We start from the raw sequence: 18,268 nt of genomic DNA, 5'->3' as shown, positions 1-18,268 counted from the left end.
TTTAAATTACCTCATGATTTACTCACCCTCAAGACATCTTAGTTGTATATGACATTCTTTTTTCATACAAATACAATTTAAGCTAAACTTGATTGTATTTGTCTGAAAGAAGAATGTAATATAAACCTAGAATGAATGGTAATTTTTAATTTGGATGAACTTTTGGGTGATCCAATTTACTGACCATTTGTTGAAGAATAATTTCAGGTAAAGTTTGTACCCTGTTTGTAGGAAGTTTCCATCATAATTCAATGTTAAAACATGTATTGTAGCTTTTCCATAACATTATTACTGCAATTGATACTTGTGTAAATGTCAGGGTTCTGCCCTGGCAGCTCTGTCTGTTTTGTCTTTGTTTAATGTTTCTATGTTTGTTTGTGTCTTAGTACTTGGATCTGTCTCTCTCCGTGTCTGACATGTGTTCCTCTTGTCCTGCCTCCTTGTTTGCTGTTACCATGCCCCCTTGTTTAGTCTGGTCTAGTCCTTGGTTCACTAATTGTGCTCTGGTCCCTTTATATATTGCTACCTTCCCTCATGTCTTTGCTGGTTTGTTGTGTATGTTTGTGAGCGTTTGCTTGTGCGTACATGTCTCTAGCTCCTTGTCTATAGTGATGGGCAGACCGAGGCTTCGTGAAACACTGAAACAGTTGAAGCAAATGTGCCGAAGCTTCGAAACAACACCCGACACTCGTCTCCATGACGCCATCTAGTGGACACTTGCGTGTTTTTATCTGAAATAACCTTGACAGTGATCTACTACTAGCAAAACAAAACAAAAAACACGTTTTTAACATCTGTCTGACAACTACTTGGCTTTGTAACCTGTAGCCTCCTCATTGTAAATAACTTTAGTCTTTTGTTTTTGTTTTTTGTCATGAAAAATTAAGATTATTAAAAAAATAGAATGTGTCATTTGTTACATGTATACATTTTTATTCAAAAATATGAATTGCTCTGCTGGTGAAGGATTTAGTCAACTTGTGTGTGTGTATATATATATATATATTCCAGCCTTTGAAAAAATTGGAATTATTAAAAAGATTATCAAAAGAAATAAAATGTGTCATTTGTTACATAACATTTTTATTCAAAAATATGAATTGCTCTGCTGGTGAAGGATTTAGTCAACTTGTGTGTGTGTGTATATATATATATATATATATATATATATATATATATATATATATATATATATATATATATATATATATATATATATATATATATATATTTCAGCCTTTGAAAAAATTATCTCACAAGACGGGACACTAGTTGCTGGCATGCACAATTTTTTTTTTTTTTTTTTGCAAGTACATACAAATGAGGGAAAATTACTGAAAATTAAGTTAATGGATCATGCATTCTGGGCTAATAAAATACACACTACACACATCTCACTTTATGTGGTGTTTCCAAATGGAAATGCTCCCACACCAGATGTAGTGTCTGTGACATCTCTTATGTGGAGCCTCTATGGAAGTAAAACTGTGCCACTGGATTTTAAATTCTAATTTTTAGCACTGAATTTTTTTACATCGAATTTTTAACACTGAATTTTATTTTGCATCTAAATCAGACTTTGAATTTTAAAAGCCATCGAATTTCTAGCTCTGTTTTTTTTTGACTATGACATTTTTTCAATGTTTTAAAAAAATTCAGTGTAAAAAGAAATTCAACGTCTCAAAAAATTCAGTGTAAAAAAATTCAACGTCTCAAAAGATTCAGTGTAAAATAATTCAACGTCTCAAAAAATTCAGTGTAAAATAATTCAACGTCTCAAAAAATTCAGTGTAAAAATATTCAGAGTCAACATCCGGGTAACCAAGGAGAAGCAATCGATCCCTGTATCAAATCATCCAACATCCAGCCAATCATTTACGCTCCATTGGTCATGAGTAAACTCACTGAAGCGCCATCGTGTGTGTTCTGAGCCATGCTGCTGAGCTCTGGAGCTCACCTGAAGTGAACTTCCCCGCCAGTGCTGTTTCTAGTCATAGGCAAACTAGGCGGTCGCCTAGGGCGCCAACAGCTGGGGGGCGTCAATGAGCCCCCGCCCCAACAAGATTTTTTAGTTATTTCATATATATTTTATTATTAATATTTCGTACTTTTTCTATTTCAAGGCATTATGATTAGTTGCGATTATTGGAGTGAAGTCGCCATGGTGATAGTGGAACTGCTGTAATGAAATGAGATCATGTAGAGGGCGGCAGGGAACGTCGTCATCCGTGGCGTTGTAACGCTTGTGTCCGAGTGAAAAATGCGGATAGCTCACTTAATGTAACTGGAGTGGATGCAAACACGGAGGCGATTAACATCAAACAGATCGCACTTTATTCCCCGCTGAACTCTCATCACAAACTCCCTTTCCATCCACAGCATTACTTAATAAAACAAAATAACTGTTAGCAACAGAAAACAGAAAATAATCCCCACACATGGGAGCTCAAGACTCAGTGCGCACATTCACAAAATGCAGACTTCGTTTGCAGGGAGCGCTCGCAACTCTTAAAGGGGCCACACTATATTTCTACTCGTTACAGCGTGCTTTAGTTTCATCATCATGAAAAGGTCAAAGCCATCAGGGGCTCAGTATCGTAAAAAGAAAGCGAAATATACAGGTATAGCCTACTTATTGGTTACTTGTTCTCTACTAAGCTGGTCCCTCTATCATAATGTTGAGCAAAACATTACACTGAATATTAGTACTGGACGGACCACACGCCATGCTCATTTCAGGTGCAGAACATTATAGCAGTTAATTTGAATAATTTTTTTTTTACATCAGAGATAGCTGTTTAGTGTAAATTGATCAAGTAGGCTAATACTGTCATAACCATGGGCGTCACTAGGCCCTTTTTTATGAACTTATGCATCAGCCCCCCCTAAAAAAATATGTGATTAACCTTTAAAACATGAAACTGGCGCAAGGCTTCGGCTACTGCTTCGTCCCGTCTTTTAGTCTTTGATTCACTGTGTTCTTCAATCCGCAGCGGCGCCGAGTGACATGGTTTTCAAGCTATTGTTATCTAATTTTTTGGCCTTCAGAACATCTTAAAATACACATATGTAGATCATAGAAATCAAATTTTTCTCGGGGGAGCATGCCCCCGAACCCCCCAACATCTGTGATCTCAGAGATAATAAACCTAGCTACATTATTCGATTAATGCATGTACAATATGCCCATGAAATAAGGAAGTCATATTTACTTAATAAGTTGAAGTAAAAAAAAAAAAAAAAAAAGGGTGGGGGGGGGGGGGGGGGGTGCAACATATGAATCTCGCCTAGGGTGCCAGAAAGGCTAGAAACGGCCCTGTTCCCCGCCTTCCGGTTTCAGCATCACATGACCAATGGAGCGTAAATGATTGGCTGGATGTTGGATGATTTGATACAGGGATCGATTGCTTCTCCTTGGTTACCCGGATGTTGACTCTGAATATTTTTACACTGAATTTTTTGAGACGTTGAATTATTTTACACTGAATTTTTTGAGACGTTGAATAATTTTACACTGAATCTTTTGAGACGTTGAATTTTTTTACACTGAATTTTTTGAGACGTTGAATTTCTTTTTACACTGAATTTTTTTAAAACATTGAAAAAATGTCATAGTCAAAAAAAAACAGAGCTAGAAATTCGATGGCTTTTAAAATTCAAAGTCTGATTTAGATGCAAAATAAAATTCAGTGTTAAAAATTCGATGTAAAAAAATTCAGTGCTAAAAATTAGAATTCAAAATCCAGTGGCACAGTTTTACTTCCATAAGCCTCCATATCTAGACTATCTATATATATATATCACTTAAGAATATCTTCTAAATCTATATATTCTATATTATATATCTATAAGTCTAACGTAGCCTATATGAATGTGTCACTAGCCTTTATCTATCCTAACTATCTGTCGCTGTCTATACCTATCAGCCAATATATCTCATTTAAATCTAGCTTAAATATAACTAACCAAAGTGCACAAATCTCACTTATATCACAAAATGTATCTTCTCAAAACCCATGAGGTGAAGATGGATTAACTTCTCTTTTAAACTGTGGGAATGAGGTTCATTTAGATGTGTGACTGTATGGTTTGTTCCCGCCCCTTTTAATCAAAACAGTTTCGACAGGCGCACCTGATGAAACACTTCAGTGCTTCGTTTAGCGGTAGTCACGTGACATGGGTGTGTCGAATCACAGCTCGGAGCAGCGTTTCGAAACATCTGCGCTTCGGGATCTCGACACACCCTGCGTCCCAATTCGCATACTATCCATCCTAAATAGTATTCGAAAATAGAATTAGTATGTCCCAAATCGTAGTATGTTGAAAAGAGTATTCCAAAGATTCCCGGATGGTTTACTATTTCCGGTCCGAATTCGTAGTATGGATCGATGGGCACTCAAACGGCTGATATTGCCCACAACCCATTGCGAGTTGGACGAGGATTCGATTAGAACTACAAACGCGGATAAAAGGCGTTAAAAAACTACAAACATGACGGATGTGCGAGCTCGACGGTTGAGTAGAGAAGTTTAGATAAAGGGGTTTGAGTGACCAACTATCAATATTTAACCTGACAAAAATATATTTATTCAATGTTGTCCACATTATATTTCACCTGCAGCAGCATTGTGAACTTTTTAATGACACATTTGGCCATTAACTTTTAAATGCATCATTATATTTAAACTGCAAACACAAGAGGAGAGTTTCGGACCCACAAAGACCCACACATGGCAGATCAACGAGCGGCTACATTTCTCTCCGATACGGTAGGAGATTAAACTGAATGTGGAGGATTTTAACTGTGACGAATCTGACGATGATTGACAGGGCAGATAAACGGTGACGGGATGCACGTAACTAAGCGACAGAGTCTGTTAAAGATGGCGAAGTAGTATGTCCCGAAGCTTGCATACTTTTCTGCTACACACTCAAAAGTATATACCTTTTCTTCACAAAAAGAGTACATACTTTTAGGACGTAGTATAAGTAGGCGAATTGGGACGCAGCGAAATGTCAGGTTCGCGTCAGCCATCCCTACTTGTCTAGCCTATTCTAGTTTTAGTGTCTCCTGTTTTTCTAGCTTTGAATTTATTTTCAGTGTTTTCTTTGTTCCTGAGTTTATGAGTCTAGGGAAGTTTCTGTCTTTATTTTGCTTGTTTTCTCCAGGTTTTATTTTGGTATTTTACTCTAGCCTCATTGTTTAGTTGTCTTGGTTTTGATAGCTTACCTTTTTTATTTTATTTTTCCCTGTTTTCAGCTTATTTTCAGTTCACTCTTTTATGGAGATTGGTTTTGTTTGTTTTTCCTCGTTTTCTAGCTCCAGTTATTATTTAAGTTTTTGTTTCATTTAGTCTTAGTTCTTAGTTTGTCTGTTGTTTCTTGTTGTCTTGTCGTGTGTGTTTCCTGTGTTGTTTTCTGTCTTAAGTTTTTCCCTGGCTGCTGTCTCCACTGCCTGTCAGCCAAGAAGGAAGCTGATTCTGTGAGACCATCAAGCCTCTGGTTCCTGCCTGGATTGGTCCACCATCGCCCTGCCTGGTGTTGCCTCACTAGCTGTCGTCAAGTTCATTGGCTGCCTGGACTAGTCTCAGTTGTCATCCTCCCCTGTCGTCGTGGTGTCTTTCCCCTGCCCTGGTGTTTGGACTCACTCATCCACTACCCCATTGTGTCTGTTGATCTTTCTTGTTAATAAATCATCATTATTTTTCCCTCTGCATCTGGGTCCTCCACTTCCTGATCCCTGACAGTAAATGCATTTATGCTGCATCTGTGCTGCCTGCATTAAATGTAAATTGTTCGAGAGCATCCTTGGAAAATAAGCTATGCCAGTGACACAGGGGTGAAATCTTTAAGTATCATACTTTTATTCTTAAACAATCCTAATTTAAATTAGCTTTATAATATCAATGCATTTTTGTACATCTCATTATTCATAATGCATATATGATAGTGTTTCATTAAGGTGAAAACATCTGCAAACATGAAAAATAAAAAGTTCTGTTTGTACACAGCAAAAGGACACACTTCCATTACAGTGATTTCTTTTCTGAAAACTTATTGATCTGGACAATCTTTGCACTGGGTGCCTGTTTTTACACTTTTTCAGATACATGTTATTCATTTGACCATTTCTTACTTAACTATAAACACTTCTTTGAGGACTCATGCGTTTAAGTCTCTTCATTTTGTTGTACCTCTTTGCTGCATACTTGGGCACAGCTATAATGCCATTAATACTGGAAGACTTATGAATGCCAGACTCCTCCTAGTCTACAATCCACCCACCCTGCCCAGGCCAACTTCCTGGAAACCCTTACAGGGGCAATAAACTGATCTTCTTTGTGCTTTTGACTGGACAGGGCTGGTGTCAGGGTCACACTTCTAAGACTAGGGCTTCCTGAGTTTCTTGTCATATTTTGAGCTAAATATAATACTTGAATAATTCACAGGAAATCAACTGCTTTCAATCTAAAGCTTAGCTGTTTGTCATCAAACTCAAGCTGAAACCAAGTTGCAGTTTAAGAGATGTTGAGCAGTGCCACACACACAAACATACACACATACCGTGTACTTGTGCTGGACATATGTGTGCCAAGGCAGGCAATATTTTTTAAGAAAGTGTTGCATGGATATTATTTCTTACCAAAATGAATATGTGACAAAACGATCCAAGATCACTCCAAAAATCTTCTGAAGTAACTAAGCATACATTCTACATTAACCCTCCTGACAGAAATCTAGAGTCACGAAGTGTGTTCACCTCTCAGGTACCAAAAAAAAAAAAAAAAAAAGCCAAAATGCTTGCTCAAATTGGCATAATATCCACAAACAGAATCTATAGCAATGACATTGAGCAAAGAGGGAAACGTTCACATTTTTCTTGATGACAGTAAAGCATGAAAAGGTGCTATAAAGCATTCCAATTAAAATGAACACGAGAATGTTTTAAAGCTAATTTCTCACAGCATTAATCCAGAACAAAGAATATTACTATTGTTGTGAATCAAATGACTGCCCATTTAATTTTTTTTTTTTTGCATAAAATGTGAGTTCAACTCCTGATTGGAAAGGTAACATGTTTTTCTCTTTTTTCCCCCTCTGTGTTCTTCTAGGAATTTTCTCAGGCAAGAGTTCAGTTTGTCATCTTGTTGTAGCATGTGGTACTATTCCCATGGTTGGAGGCGCAAGGGGAAGGGGCTACTCTGCCGCAGTAGCCTCCTGTGTTTAAGCCCTGCTATGTGGAGTCCTGGTTGACCGCTTTGCCACCGTTCATTGTTGGGGTTCCTGAGCTTTTCCTGGAGCGTTGCTTCTCTTCAATCTCATGCAGTGAAGGCTCTCTGTACATGCAAACTGCAATATGCAAACAGAGATTAGATATTAGTGCTCATTACTTTCAACTGCAATAATTTATGATGAGATTTATGATTGACATTGTTCTTTTTAGCTTTGCATTGTACATTGTACATTTTCTATTTTTTATTTTTAATAATGCATGCGTTATTAGCTTGCATGAAAGTTGAACATATTTTCTTGCTTTATATGGTGTTGGTATTGCTGCGTGCACTTCATCAGTGAATATTATTCCAAATTAAAATTGGGTTGTCTTGTTTCGTAACAATCTTTCTGTCATTTTTGTATTGCCCTCTTATTTTTCTGGCCCTTATCTCGATTCATCTGGCTCCATGCTGGTATGTAACAACCACAATCTAAATTCCCTGATGAACACATAACCTGTACTTACACCCAAGGTATCAAACACTAAGCATCATTACTTATTGTTATGCTAAAGGTTCATCAATATTGCAATGCCTATATTGACAAACCTTAAAGGGTAAGTTCACCCAAAAATGAAAATTATGTCATCATTTACTCTCCCTCAAGTTGTTCCAAACCTGCGTGAATTTCTTTCTTCTGCTGAACACAAAGGAAGATATTTGGAAGAATGTTTGTATATAAGCAGATTTTGAGCCCCATTGACTACCATAGTATTTTCCCCCCTACTATGGTAGTCAATGGGGCTCAAAATCTTCTGGCCCTTTTATTTTTAAGGGTATACACAAATTGCCACCCAAAAGAAGTGTAACGTCAGCTTTAACTGTGAAATGCTAGTACTGTGAAATGCCTGTGATATGCCAAATGTGAAATGCCATGTGTCTGGTTTTTACTCAGTTCCTTGCATAAAGATTTGTTTCAGAAGACATTGAATGAAGCATTAGTTCCTTCTAAATCAAATGTTTTAATTTGGTTTTGCAATACATACCTATGAATAATTTGATCTGCCTGTAATGTGTATGTTGTTGTTGAGAAGCGGTTAGATTTAAGATAGGGGTGTGATTAGATACTAAAAAAAATCAATGAAAGTGTAAATATATGAAAATAATTTCTACTTTTACAAATAATTTGCAAATAATTAAGTAAGTGGTTATTTATGCTAAGTTTAAATAGCAACTAGATTATATTTACACTAAGTGAAAATAGCATACTTTCTTAGCGATATATGCTATTTAAACGAAGCATAAATAGTGATGATAATTTTTTAACTATGTGCAAGTATCAATAGAATATATTTACACTAAATGAAAGTAGCTATAGATTCTACTTACAAAATAGCAGTATTTTCTTTGCAATAAGTGTAAATAGTAGTTGCGATGTAAACTTACAAATAGTGGCAGACACTATTAATCACATTAGTGCTGTTGTATATTAAATGCTATATAATATTATTACACGACTCTGTGAAATACTTTATTCTGATTGGTCAATCGCGCATTCCAGCGGTATGTTATTTCAAGATAACACCCGCTCATACGGGTACTACGAGTTATCTTGACCGGTACTACTTCTATGCTTAACGCTGGTGCCATCTTGTGGCTTAAACAGCCATGGGTTACAATGGAAGACTTGGCAGGTTTCCTTTATAACGTTTTTAATATAGATATTTTTCTTACACAAACGCATCGATTCGAATCAGAAGGCTCTATTAACCCATCGGAGTCGCGTGGAGCACGTTATTTGACGGACAGCTGCATTTTTTATGGACTTCAAACACAACTACAACTACTGCTTGGATTAACGTTAGCCTGGACTTTTTAAATATAACTCCGATTGTATTTGTCTGAAAGAAGAATGTCATATACACCTATGATAACTTGAGGGTGAGTAAATCATAGGCTTGGTTTCATTTTTGGGTGAACTAACCCTTTCAGCATTCATTTTTAACATTTAGCAGCAATAGATAAAGGCTTGAAGCAGGTTGGAACTGTTTTTCTTCGCGGAAGCTTTGCGTAAGAGCTAATACAATATTTAATCTCAAGACAATATTTTGTGTCTAATAATTATTTATTTGAGACTAGTAGCCGTGTAATAAGCGGGATAATGTACACCCAGCCTGTTGTTATCGCAGAATAAACCCCTTCAGAGTGATGCAAGACCCCTCTGCTTTACGTCGGGGTCCTGATCACTCTGTCGGGGTTTATTCTGCGATAACAACCGGCTGGGTGTACATTATCCCTTACATAACAGTGTCAATGATAATCTATTAAAAATGTTGTCTTATTGGAACAACAAAGCACTTCATACACCTACCCTTAACCATAAACACTTTATTATTAAACACGTTTTCTTAATTTTTATAAAAAATAAATAGGGGTGTGTAACAATACCCTCTTCACAATTCGATACATATCGCAATACTGAACTCACGATACAATATTATTGCGATACTCCTAGAAATATGGTAAAAGATAAAAACATTTTTTTACTGGTGATTAAAAATGCAAAATGTGGTATTAAATTGAGGGTGGAAATTAACCCTTTCCCCGACAAAAACGGAAATTTCTGTTATTTGTGAGAAAACGCTTCCAGCCCAATAACGGAATTTTCCGGGTTTCCGTGTGTTCATTGTCGGACGCTAGGGGGCGCTATTGAGCATCATCTGAATTAGAGTACTGAATCTCCTGATCAAAACACATGCAAGTAATACGCAATGAAATTAGCGATCGCATGTAATCATATGCATTTGAAAAATAACGTAATTATCGTCAATAAACAGCATATGAATCAAAACTGCCTAATGTTATGAATGAAATGTGGACCCAGAACGAGCCACATGACTGTGCAAGCATTAAGAGTGTTGATGGACTCAATTTACTCTATCTATGTTTGATCATCGCCCTGAATCTGATCTGGAAACAAATACGTGATTTTCTCAGCTTTTTGTTCAAAATGTTGCTTTTTTTATGAAACCTACCCATATCCAAGAGTTGATAAAAAAGGAATGCATGAAGCTAGAATAAAATGTTTTTTTGTTTTGTTTTTGTTTTTAAAGAAGAGGGTCAACTCTTTATTTTGATATATTGCACGCTTAGATTTTCATTAAACAAAATATTCTATGGGCTATACAATTTTTGTGAAAATTGTCAAAAACCCTGGCGGTGGCTGGCAACTATTTTTAAAACGCTGGCGGGGAAAGAGTTAATAGACTTCCAATGCTGAAAATCCAATGCACCGCCTAATGGTGACACCTGAATAAAAATATTCATGAAGCTTAAAATACATAATTTTTTAGACTAATATGCTTGCACTGTAGATATATTTAAAATAATTTTGGCCAGTTTTGACTGGTAACAGACATTTGGCATTATCAGGACACACATATATTCCCCCATTGCATTATTATATTGTTTTCAGATCTGATATGTGATGGTAAAAAAGGGAGTAGATCGAGTTCGGCAAAAGGTGGATTCAAACTATTTGCATCAAATTTGCTTTAAAACGTTATTACAATATTACTACTGTCTACAATTCAGAATCTTTTTTATTTTTTTCAGTGGGCAGAGTTAGTGTAAATAGCCTCCGACAACAAGGCGAGCTATTTGCATTTAGTGTAAATAGACACTCTAAATAAGGCAATGCATCTTGATCTGATGCATGAGGCAAGCAGATGAAATCGATGGAGTTCCTAGTTCATCAATATAGAGATACCAAGGGCATCTTCATAGGACTTGTTTCAGTTTTTGAAACCTTGGGAATGAGAACTTGTTGGAATAAAACCCCTCTCTATACAATATATATACATTTGGTATACAGTATAATGATTATTATCATTTTATTATTTTGTCAAGTTTTAATATCTATTTTGGTATGAATTATGTGACAGGGTTCTTGAATACTGGAAACACACTTTTGCAAAAACACTACCTTCAATGGGTCTTGGTACAAAGTGTGAGGAGGGCTTAGTTTTCTTTACTCGATTTCCTTTCATGACCTGACCCTCCTTGGTGAGGCCCAGGAACCAGGCTCGCCCCGACTCCTGTTGACGGTACATGGTGGATGAGTAGATAACGTAGTAGTTCTCAAACACAGACTCCTTGAATTTACACTCAGGTGTAAACATCTCCTGGGGATGAAAAAAACAACAACATCACATGAATGAACTCATCCCTTGATGTGTGGGTAGAGGAGAAAAAGAGGTCAGACAATCCTGTTGGGGAGTCCCCAGGGAGGCTGCAGGTGTTGTAATGTTGCTTGTTGGACTATGAAAAGTGTGTGTATGTGTGCAAGTGACTTTATGTGTGTGCACAAAATATGTGAAGGTTAGAGAGAGGCAGCAGGAGTTAGCATCTCTTATCTGGGTCAGGTGACATGCTGTCATGCAGGAGATGCTACCTTGCTAGGGATGCTACAGAGGTAAATGTGGCTTGGCGGATACTGAAACTGCCAAAATTGATGAACTTAAAACCTTCACCTAACCAGAATGCACAGAGAGGACTGTATGTTTCAATGCAGTTTGACCTAAAGTGTATTTTTTGATGCAGGTGTAGTTTTTTTGCAGGTCAATAAAGGGGTACTTCAACGCTGGGGAGATGAATCTGTATTTAAACTGTGCCATTAATGTAGTAGAAATGCAAAATTACTTTTGAATTTGGTGCCTTCTAGACTGAGAAAAGACAGAAAATGTATGTTTGCCTCATGGGGTTGAAAGACAACAATTCCCAGAACTAAAGCTGCAGGAGTCAGATTACATTTACCGTCATGCAACCCGCTCAGGGCGCTAAACCGACAGGCAAGCACAAGGGGAAGCGACGCTGAGACGGGCAGTCCAGGGAGAAGAGGAGCTGCTCTGAGGGAGATGATGTCCACATTACTGGACTGGGGGGTGGGGGGGGCCGACTGGTATCATAAAATCTCTGCCACCAGCTCTCCGGAGTTTGGCGGTACCCACATTGTCTCAAAAAGAGCAGTTTCCTATCTCCCTGGGCCCCAAGAGTGCCAGGTTCGCAGTTCACGGTGCCTCTGGGCCTTGTCTCTCCCTCCCTCCCCTCCCCTCGCCAGGGGGCAGCAGAGTGGCCTTCAAGGACGCCTCCGGGCCTTCTCACCCACACTCTGCCCGAACCAGGAGTACTCGCGCGACACTCCGGGCCACCTCAGGACCTCGCAAGTCGAGCCAGAGCACTCCATCTCGCTGCCCCACCCTGGGTATGTCTGTGGTGCCGTTGGTCCCGCTTGTACGGTCCCTGGGAGCTTGGTTACAGCTTCCCATGCCGTCTCATTGGCTCATCTGTATGATCAGACTCGGCTATGCGATTCAGTTTGCTCGCCGGCCACCCAAGTACAAGGGCATCTTCTTCACCTCTGTGCGAAGCAGCATCGCCAAGTCTTGCGGTCAGAGATCGAGGTCCTACTGGCGAAGGACGCGTTAGAGCCGGTTCCTCCAGCCGAGATGAAGACAGGGTTCTACAGCTCCTACTTCATCGTGCCCAAGAAAGGGGGTGGGCTACGACCAATCTTGGACCTGCTCGGCCTGAATCGGGCCCTGCACAAGCTCCCATTCCAGATGTTAACGCAGAAACGCATTTTCAAATGCATCCGTCCCCAAGATTGTTTCGCAGCGGTCAACCTGAAGGACGCATACTTTCATGTCTCTATCCTCCTTCGACACAGACCGTTCCTACGCTTTGCGTTTGAGGGGAAGATACCAGTACAAGGTCCTGCCCTACGGGCTGTCCCTGTCGCCTCGCCTCAAAGGTCGTGGAGGCAGCCATTGTTCCACTCAGAGAACGCGGCATTCGTAATCTCAACTATCTCAACGACTGGCTCATTCTCGCCCAGTCTCGGGAGCAGTTGTGCAAACACAGGGACATGGTGCTCAGTCACCTCAGCCTGTTGGGCCTTCGGGTCAACCGAGAGAAGAGCAAGAGATTCTCTGTCCTACACAAAGAAAGAAAAATCTCTTTCCTCGGTATGGAGCTGGATTCGGTCAGCCAGACGGAGGAGCGAGTCAGATTGGTGTTGAACTGCTTGAATTCATTCAAAGGCAGGACAGCGGTCCCACTGAAACTCTTTCAGAGGCTCTTGGGGCATATGGTAACGCCGCTTGGATTGGTTCATATGAGACCGCTTCAACACTGGCTCCATGGCCGAGTCCTGAGGTGGGCGTGGCAAAGCGGTCAGTACCGGGTCTCAGTGACTCCTTACTGCCGCCAAACTTTCAGCCTTTGGTCCGACACTACGTTTCTCCGGGCCGGGGTGCCCTTAGAACAAGTGTCCAGGCATGCTGTGATGTTCACAGATGCCTCTGGCATGGGCTGGGGGGCCACGTACAATGGGAATGCAGTTGCGGTTCTATGGACGGGAACTCAATTGCATTGGCATATCAATTGCGTCGAGTTGCTGGCAGTATATTTGGCACTGCGCCGCCTCAAGGGGCCGCTACGTGGCAAACATGTACTGGTCCATACGGACAACTTGGCGACCATTGCGTACATCAACCGTCAGGGTGGTCTAGGCTCCCGTCGCATGTTCCAACTCGCCCACCACCTGCTCCTGTCGGGTCAGAAGCAGCTGAGGTCGCTTCGGGCCATTCATGTCCCAGGTGCGCTCAGCCGATGAGCCGATGAGAGAGTGACGACTCCACCCCCAGGTGGTCCAGCTGATATGGGACCAGTTCAGAGCCGCACAGTAGACCTGTTTGCCTCTCCGGACTCCACCCATTGCCAGTGGTACTATTCCCTGACCGGGTGTACCCTCGGCAAAGATGCACTGGCGCACAGCTGGCCCCGGGGCCTACGCAAGTATGCGTTTCCCCCAGTGAACCTTCTTGCACAGACTTTGTGCAAAGTCAGGGAGGACGAGGAGCAGGTCTTGTTACTTGCGCCCTACTGACCCAACCGAACCTGGTTCCCAGAACTAACTCTCCTCGCGACACCCCCTCCATGGCCCATTCCCCTGAGGACGGACCTTCTTTCTCAGGGACGGGGCACTCTATGGCACCCGCGTCCAGACCTCTGGAATCTTCATGTCTGGTCCCTGGATGGGACGTGGAGGTTCTAAATGGACTACCACAAGCAGTCGTAGATACCATCTCTTCAGCTTTAGCCCCCTCTACGAGGCGCCTCTATGCACTGAAGTGGACCCTGTTCGTTGAGTGGTGATCTTCCCACCGGGAAGATCCCCGAAGGTGTTCGATTAGCGTTGTGCTTTCCTTCCTGCAAGATGGGTTGGAGCGAAGGCTGTCTCCCTCCACCCTCAAAGTGTACGACGCCGCAAAAGCACGACCTAGTCGTCAGGTTCCTCAGAGGTGCGAGGAGACTAAATCCTCCTTGCCCAAACTCGATACCCTCTTGGGACTTAGCTCTAGTGCTCAGGGCACTTCAGAGCCCTCCCTTTGAGCCGTTGGATTCAATTGAGCTTAAAATGTTGTCAATGAAGACGGTGCTCCTGACCACATTGGCTTCCATTAAGAGGGTAGGGGACCTGCATGCACTTTCGGTCAACTTTCGTGCCTAGAATTCGGGCATGGTAACTCTCACGTTGTCCTGAGACCCTGGCCACGGATACGTGCCCAAGGTTCCTACCACTCCCTTCTGGGATCAGGTAGTGAACCTGCAAGTGCTGCCTTTGGAGGAGGCAGACCCAGCCCTGGCTTTGTTGTGTCCGGTCCGCGCTCTTCGCGCTTGCATTGACCGGACCCAAAGCTTTCGGACCTCAGAGCAACTCTTCGTCTGTTATGGAGGCCAGCAGAAGGGAAAGGCTGTCTCCAAGCAGAGGTTAGCCCACTGGATAGTGGATGCTATTGTCTTGGCTTACCAGTCCCAAGACGTGCCTTGCCTGTTCGTGGTGCGAGCACACTCTACAAGGAGTGTAGCTTCCTCCTGGGCGCTGGCTCAAGGCGCCTCGCTGACAGACATTTGTAGAGCTGCGGGCTAACACGTTCGCTAGATTCTATAGCCTCTGTGTAGAGCCGGTATCTTCCCGCATTCTCGGTCCTAGTGGCCAGTAGCGCTAAGTGCCTGTTCTAAGTGTCGGCTTGCAACACCACCCCCGCCCCATGGGCCGGATACATGCGTCTATTGTCTCCAGGTGTGTTCCCCAGAAACGTTAATTTTGGAAGATTTTAGAAAATTAAAATAGTTCATTTTCTAAAATAGAAATTAAAAAATAATAATAAAGTTAATTTTGTTTAGCTTTGCTGAAACCATGTGAAACCATTAATAAATAAACATTGGGCTTGTTTAATGAAATGTCTCTTCATTAGTTATGTGTGTTAGATTTGATTTAATTTATTGTAATGTCCTTGAAAACAAATGCATTCAACATTGGGAAAGTAAGTCAGTAAGTAATTCTTTACAATGTAATGTAGCACATTTAAAATAAAAGTATATTGTACAATGTATAGCTAAGTAATAACACATTGTATAGTTATTTACTACAAAGTGTATATTTTTAGTCATTTGAATAAGTCAAGGTAAATAAAATATATATTATATATATATTATATTATATATTGTAGTGTATTGCTTGTGTGTTCTGAAGATACTGGTAATTAATTTGTAATTTACTTAAAACACAAATAAAGTATATTTTAACCCTAATAAAGTATACCTATAATACAAATAAAGTAAATTATACCACAAAGTGTAATTATAATACAAATAAAGTGTGCTATAACACGAATAAAGTATACTTATAATACAAATAAAATATACTTTACACAAATAAAATATAGTTATAATACAAATAAAGCACATTTAATCTCACTAATTAAGCATGTAATTAGTCCATATACTTAAAGTGTACTAAATATACTTAAAGTTGTTCCAATTTAGAAAACAAAAGTACACTAAATACACTTAAAGTTATGCTTTAACACAATTTAATTACAACTTAAATATACTTAGTACAACATTAGTTGTGTCAAAATAGCACACTTCAAGTTAACTAGTCATTTAAATACTTCAAGTATACTGAAAATAGTAATTCATAATTAACTTAACATAATAGAAAGGGCATATTAGCCATTATTTACAACTTAATAAGCCATACATTATTTGTGTGTAGTGATGTAATTATATTTCTGTTATAACTGAACAATAAGCTAGTAGTTATGTTTAATTACTGCTGAATTTGCCATTATAAATGGCTAAAATAGTGTAATAAAGCAAATTTGACCCCCTATTCTAAAGTGAAAGTTTTATCCTCATCAATTAAGGCACTTATTGAGTGACATTCAAGTCTACTAACCAGAATAAGCCAATAATTAAGCCTAATTAACTACCATTAATACAGTACTAATAAAGGCAATTGACCCCCTATTCTAAAGTGAAAGTTTCATCCTCATTATTTATGGAACTTATTGAGAGATAGTCATTTTTTCTAACCAGAATAAGCCAAAAGTTAAGCTCAACTACCATTAATACAGTACTAATAAAGGCAATTTGATCCCCTATTCTAAAGATAATTATGCTGCAACGTGATCTCACGAGAATGTGTATTTTTATGTAAAGTGTGGTTCTACATTAATCTAATATGTACAACATTAAAAGCAAATATAGCTGCAAGCAGCCATTATCGGGGCCAAGCGCAAAGAAGAAGACAAGACATGCCAGCACGGCTGGAAGTCTCAAGCCAACTGCAACAATGAGCCATTAAGGACCTATTAAGTTGATTTTAGGCAAAATAGCAGTCAAATTTTAAATACAGTCAATAATAATGGTTTAATGGTTTATCACTTTCGACCAATAGGTGTCACTGTTACGAAACTGATGTGGTTTAGTCAGATTGAGATGACAATGACACATGCAAAGTTTGGTGTCAATATGTCAAAGCATTGCAGAGATACAGCCTCAAGAGTAATTTTTGCATCATGGCTCAACTCTGTTGCAGTGGTATATGAAAACTGTTTTGTCTATCAATCCGAAATCCATAACTATTTGTCAGCATGGTCTGAAGACGATACGGATCAATTTTGGTGAAAATCGGACAAACGGTCTAGGATGAGTTTGAAAAAGTAGATTTTTAACAAATAACAAGATGGAGCACAGATATGTTTGCAAAATATGGCAAAATTGGTATCTATCTTCTCGGCATGAGCCAATGAATGTATTATGACCAGTCTCATTACAATAGGCTAATTTAATCAAAAGTTATTAGCATTTTTGTACATTTTATTACAACTTTTGACCACAAGGTGGCGCTGCCCCGAAACTTTTTGAATATCTTCGGGACATAGAGCGGAAGACACATACCGAGTTTTGTAATGATACACTAGTGCATTCTTAAATTATAGCATTAGCATTTTAAACCGTAATACTGCATTGAAGTCAATGGGAATTTCATGTTTTGTTTTATTATAGCGCCACCAAGAGGCACAATCCCACCAATTTTTTTATGTGTCCTCGTAGTGAGCCCATACATATGTGTGTCAAGTTTGGTGAAAATATTTCATTTTGTTTTGGAGTTATAGACATTTATATGAAAAAACACGTAAAAAATGACTGACACCTGACTTTGATTGGATTTTACTACCCCTTACTATCAATATTTTGACATTTGGGCATTAGCGTATAGCTATCGACCTATGTTTCCGAACTTCTGAGGCTGGTTTCGTCTCGATCGGACTAGCGGTTTTGAAGATATCAGCAAATGTTTTTTAAGCGCTAAATTACAACGCTGCGCAAACCATATGCCGAAACTGGGCATGTCTTGTATCGTTGGACTCGGCAAGGATTCAGGAGCCCAAAAAAGCTACTCCCATCAAAATTTTTCACTCACACCCAAAGTTATAAGCGTTTGAAAAAAAAGAATTATCCACTAGGTGGCGCTGTTTCGAAACTTCTCAGGCTACTTCAGGGCATCGTGGTGATGACCCATACCAAGTTTCGTAACAATCCGTTCATGCGTTCATAAAATACAGCATTTTTGCACATAATTCAAAATGGCCGACATCCAAAATGGCCGACATGGTAAAATTGGATATCAGTCGACTCGG

General features: G+C 39.6%; 1 protein-coding gene across 5 annotated transcripts in view; it reads right to left on the bottom strand.

Moving 5' to 3' along the window:
* Positions 1-5,840: 5,840 nt before the first annotated feature.
* The window catches only part of fgf12a (fibroblast growth factor 12a), a 218,238-nt gene continuing 205,810 nt past the window's right edge, over positions 5,841-18,268 (bottom strand). For all 5 annotated transcript variants that reach the window (XM_067454394.1, XM_067454393.1, XM_067454391.1 and 2 more), the window contains 2 exons: positions 11,200-11,398; positions 5,841-7,350 (listed from right to left, as the gene is read on the bottom strand). In XM_067454394.1, coding sequence (XP_067310495.1) covers positions 7,235-7,350; positions 11,200-11,398 — 315 coding nt within the window. In that variant the 3' untranslated portion in view covers positions 5,841-7,234. The remainder of the gene's footprint in view (positions 7,351-11,199; positions 11,399-18,268) is intronic.

This window comes from Pseudorasbora parva, chromosome 9 (genome assembly GCF_024679245.1).
Source record: "Pseudorasbora parva isolate DD20220531a chromosome 9, ASM2467924v1, whole genome shotgun sequence".
Classification (NCBI taxonomy): domain Eukaryota; kingdom Metazoa; phylum Chordata; class Actinopteri; order Cypriniformes; family Gobionidae; genus Pseudorasbora; species Pseudorasbora parva.
Note: the sequence above shows the minus strand (reverse complement) of the source record. Positions and strands in the feature narration are given on the sequence as shown.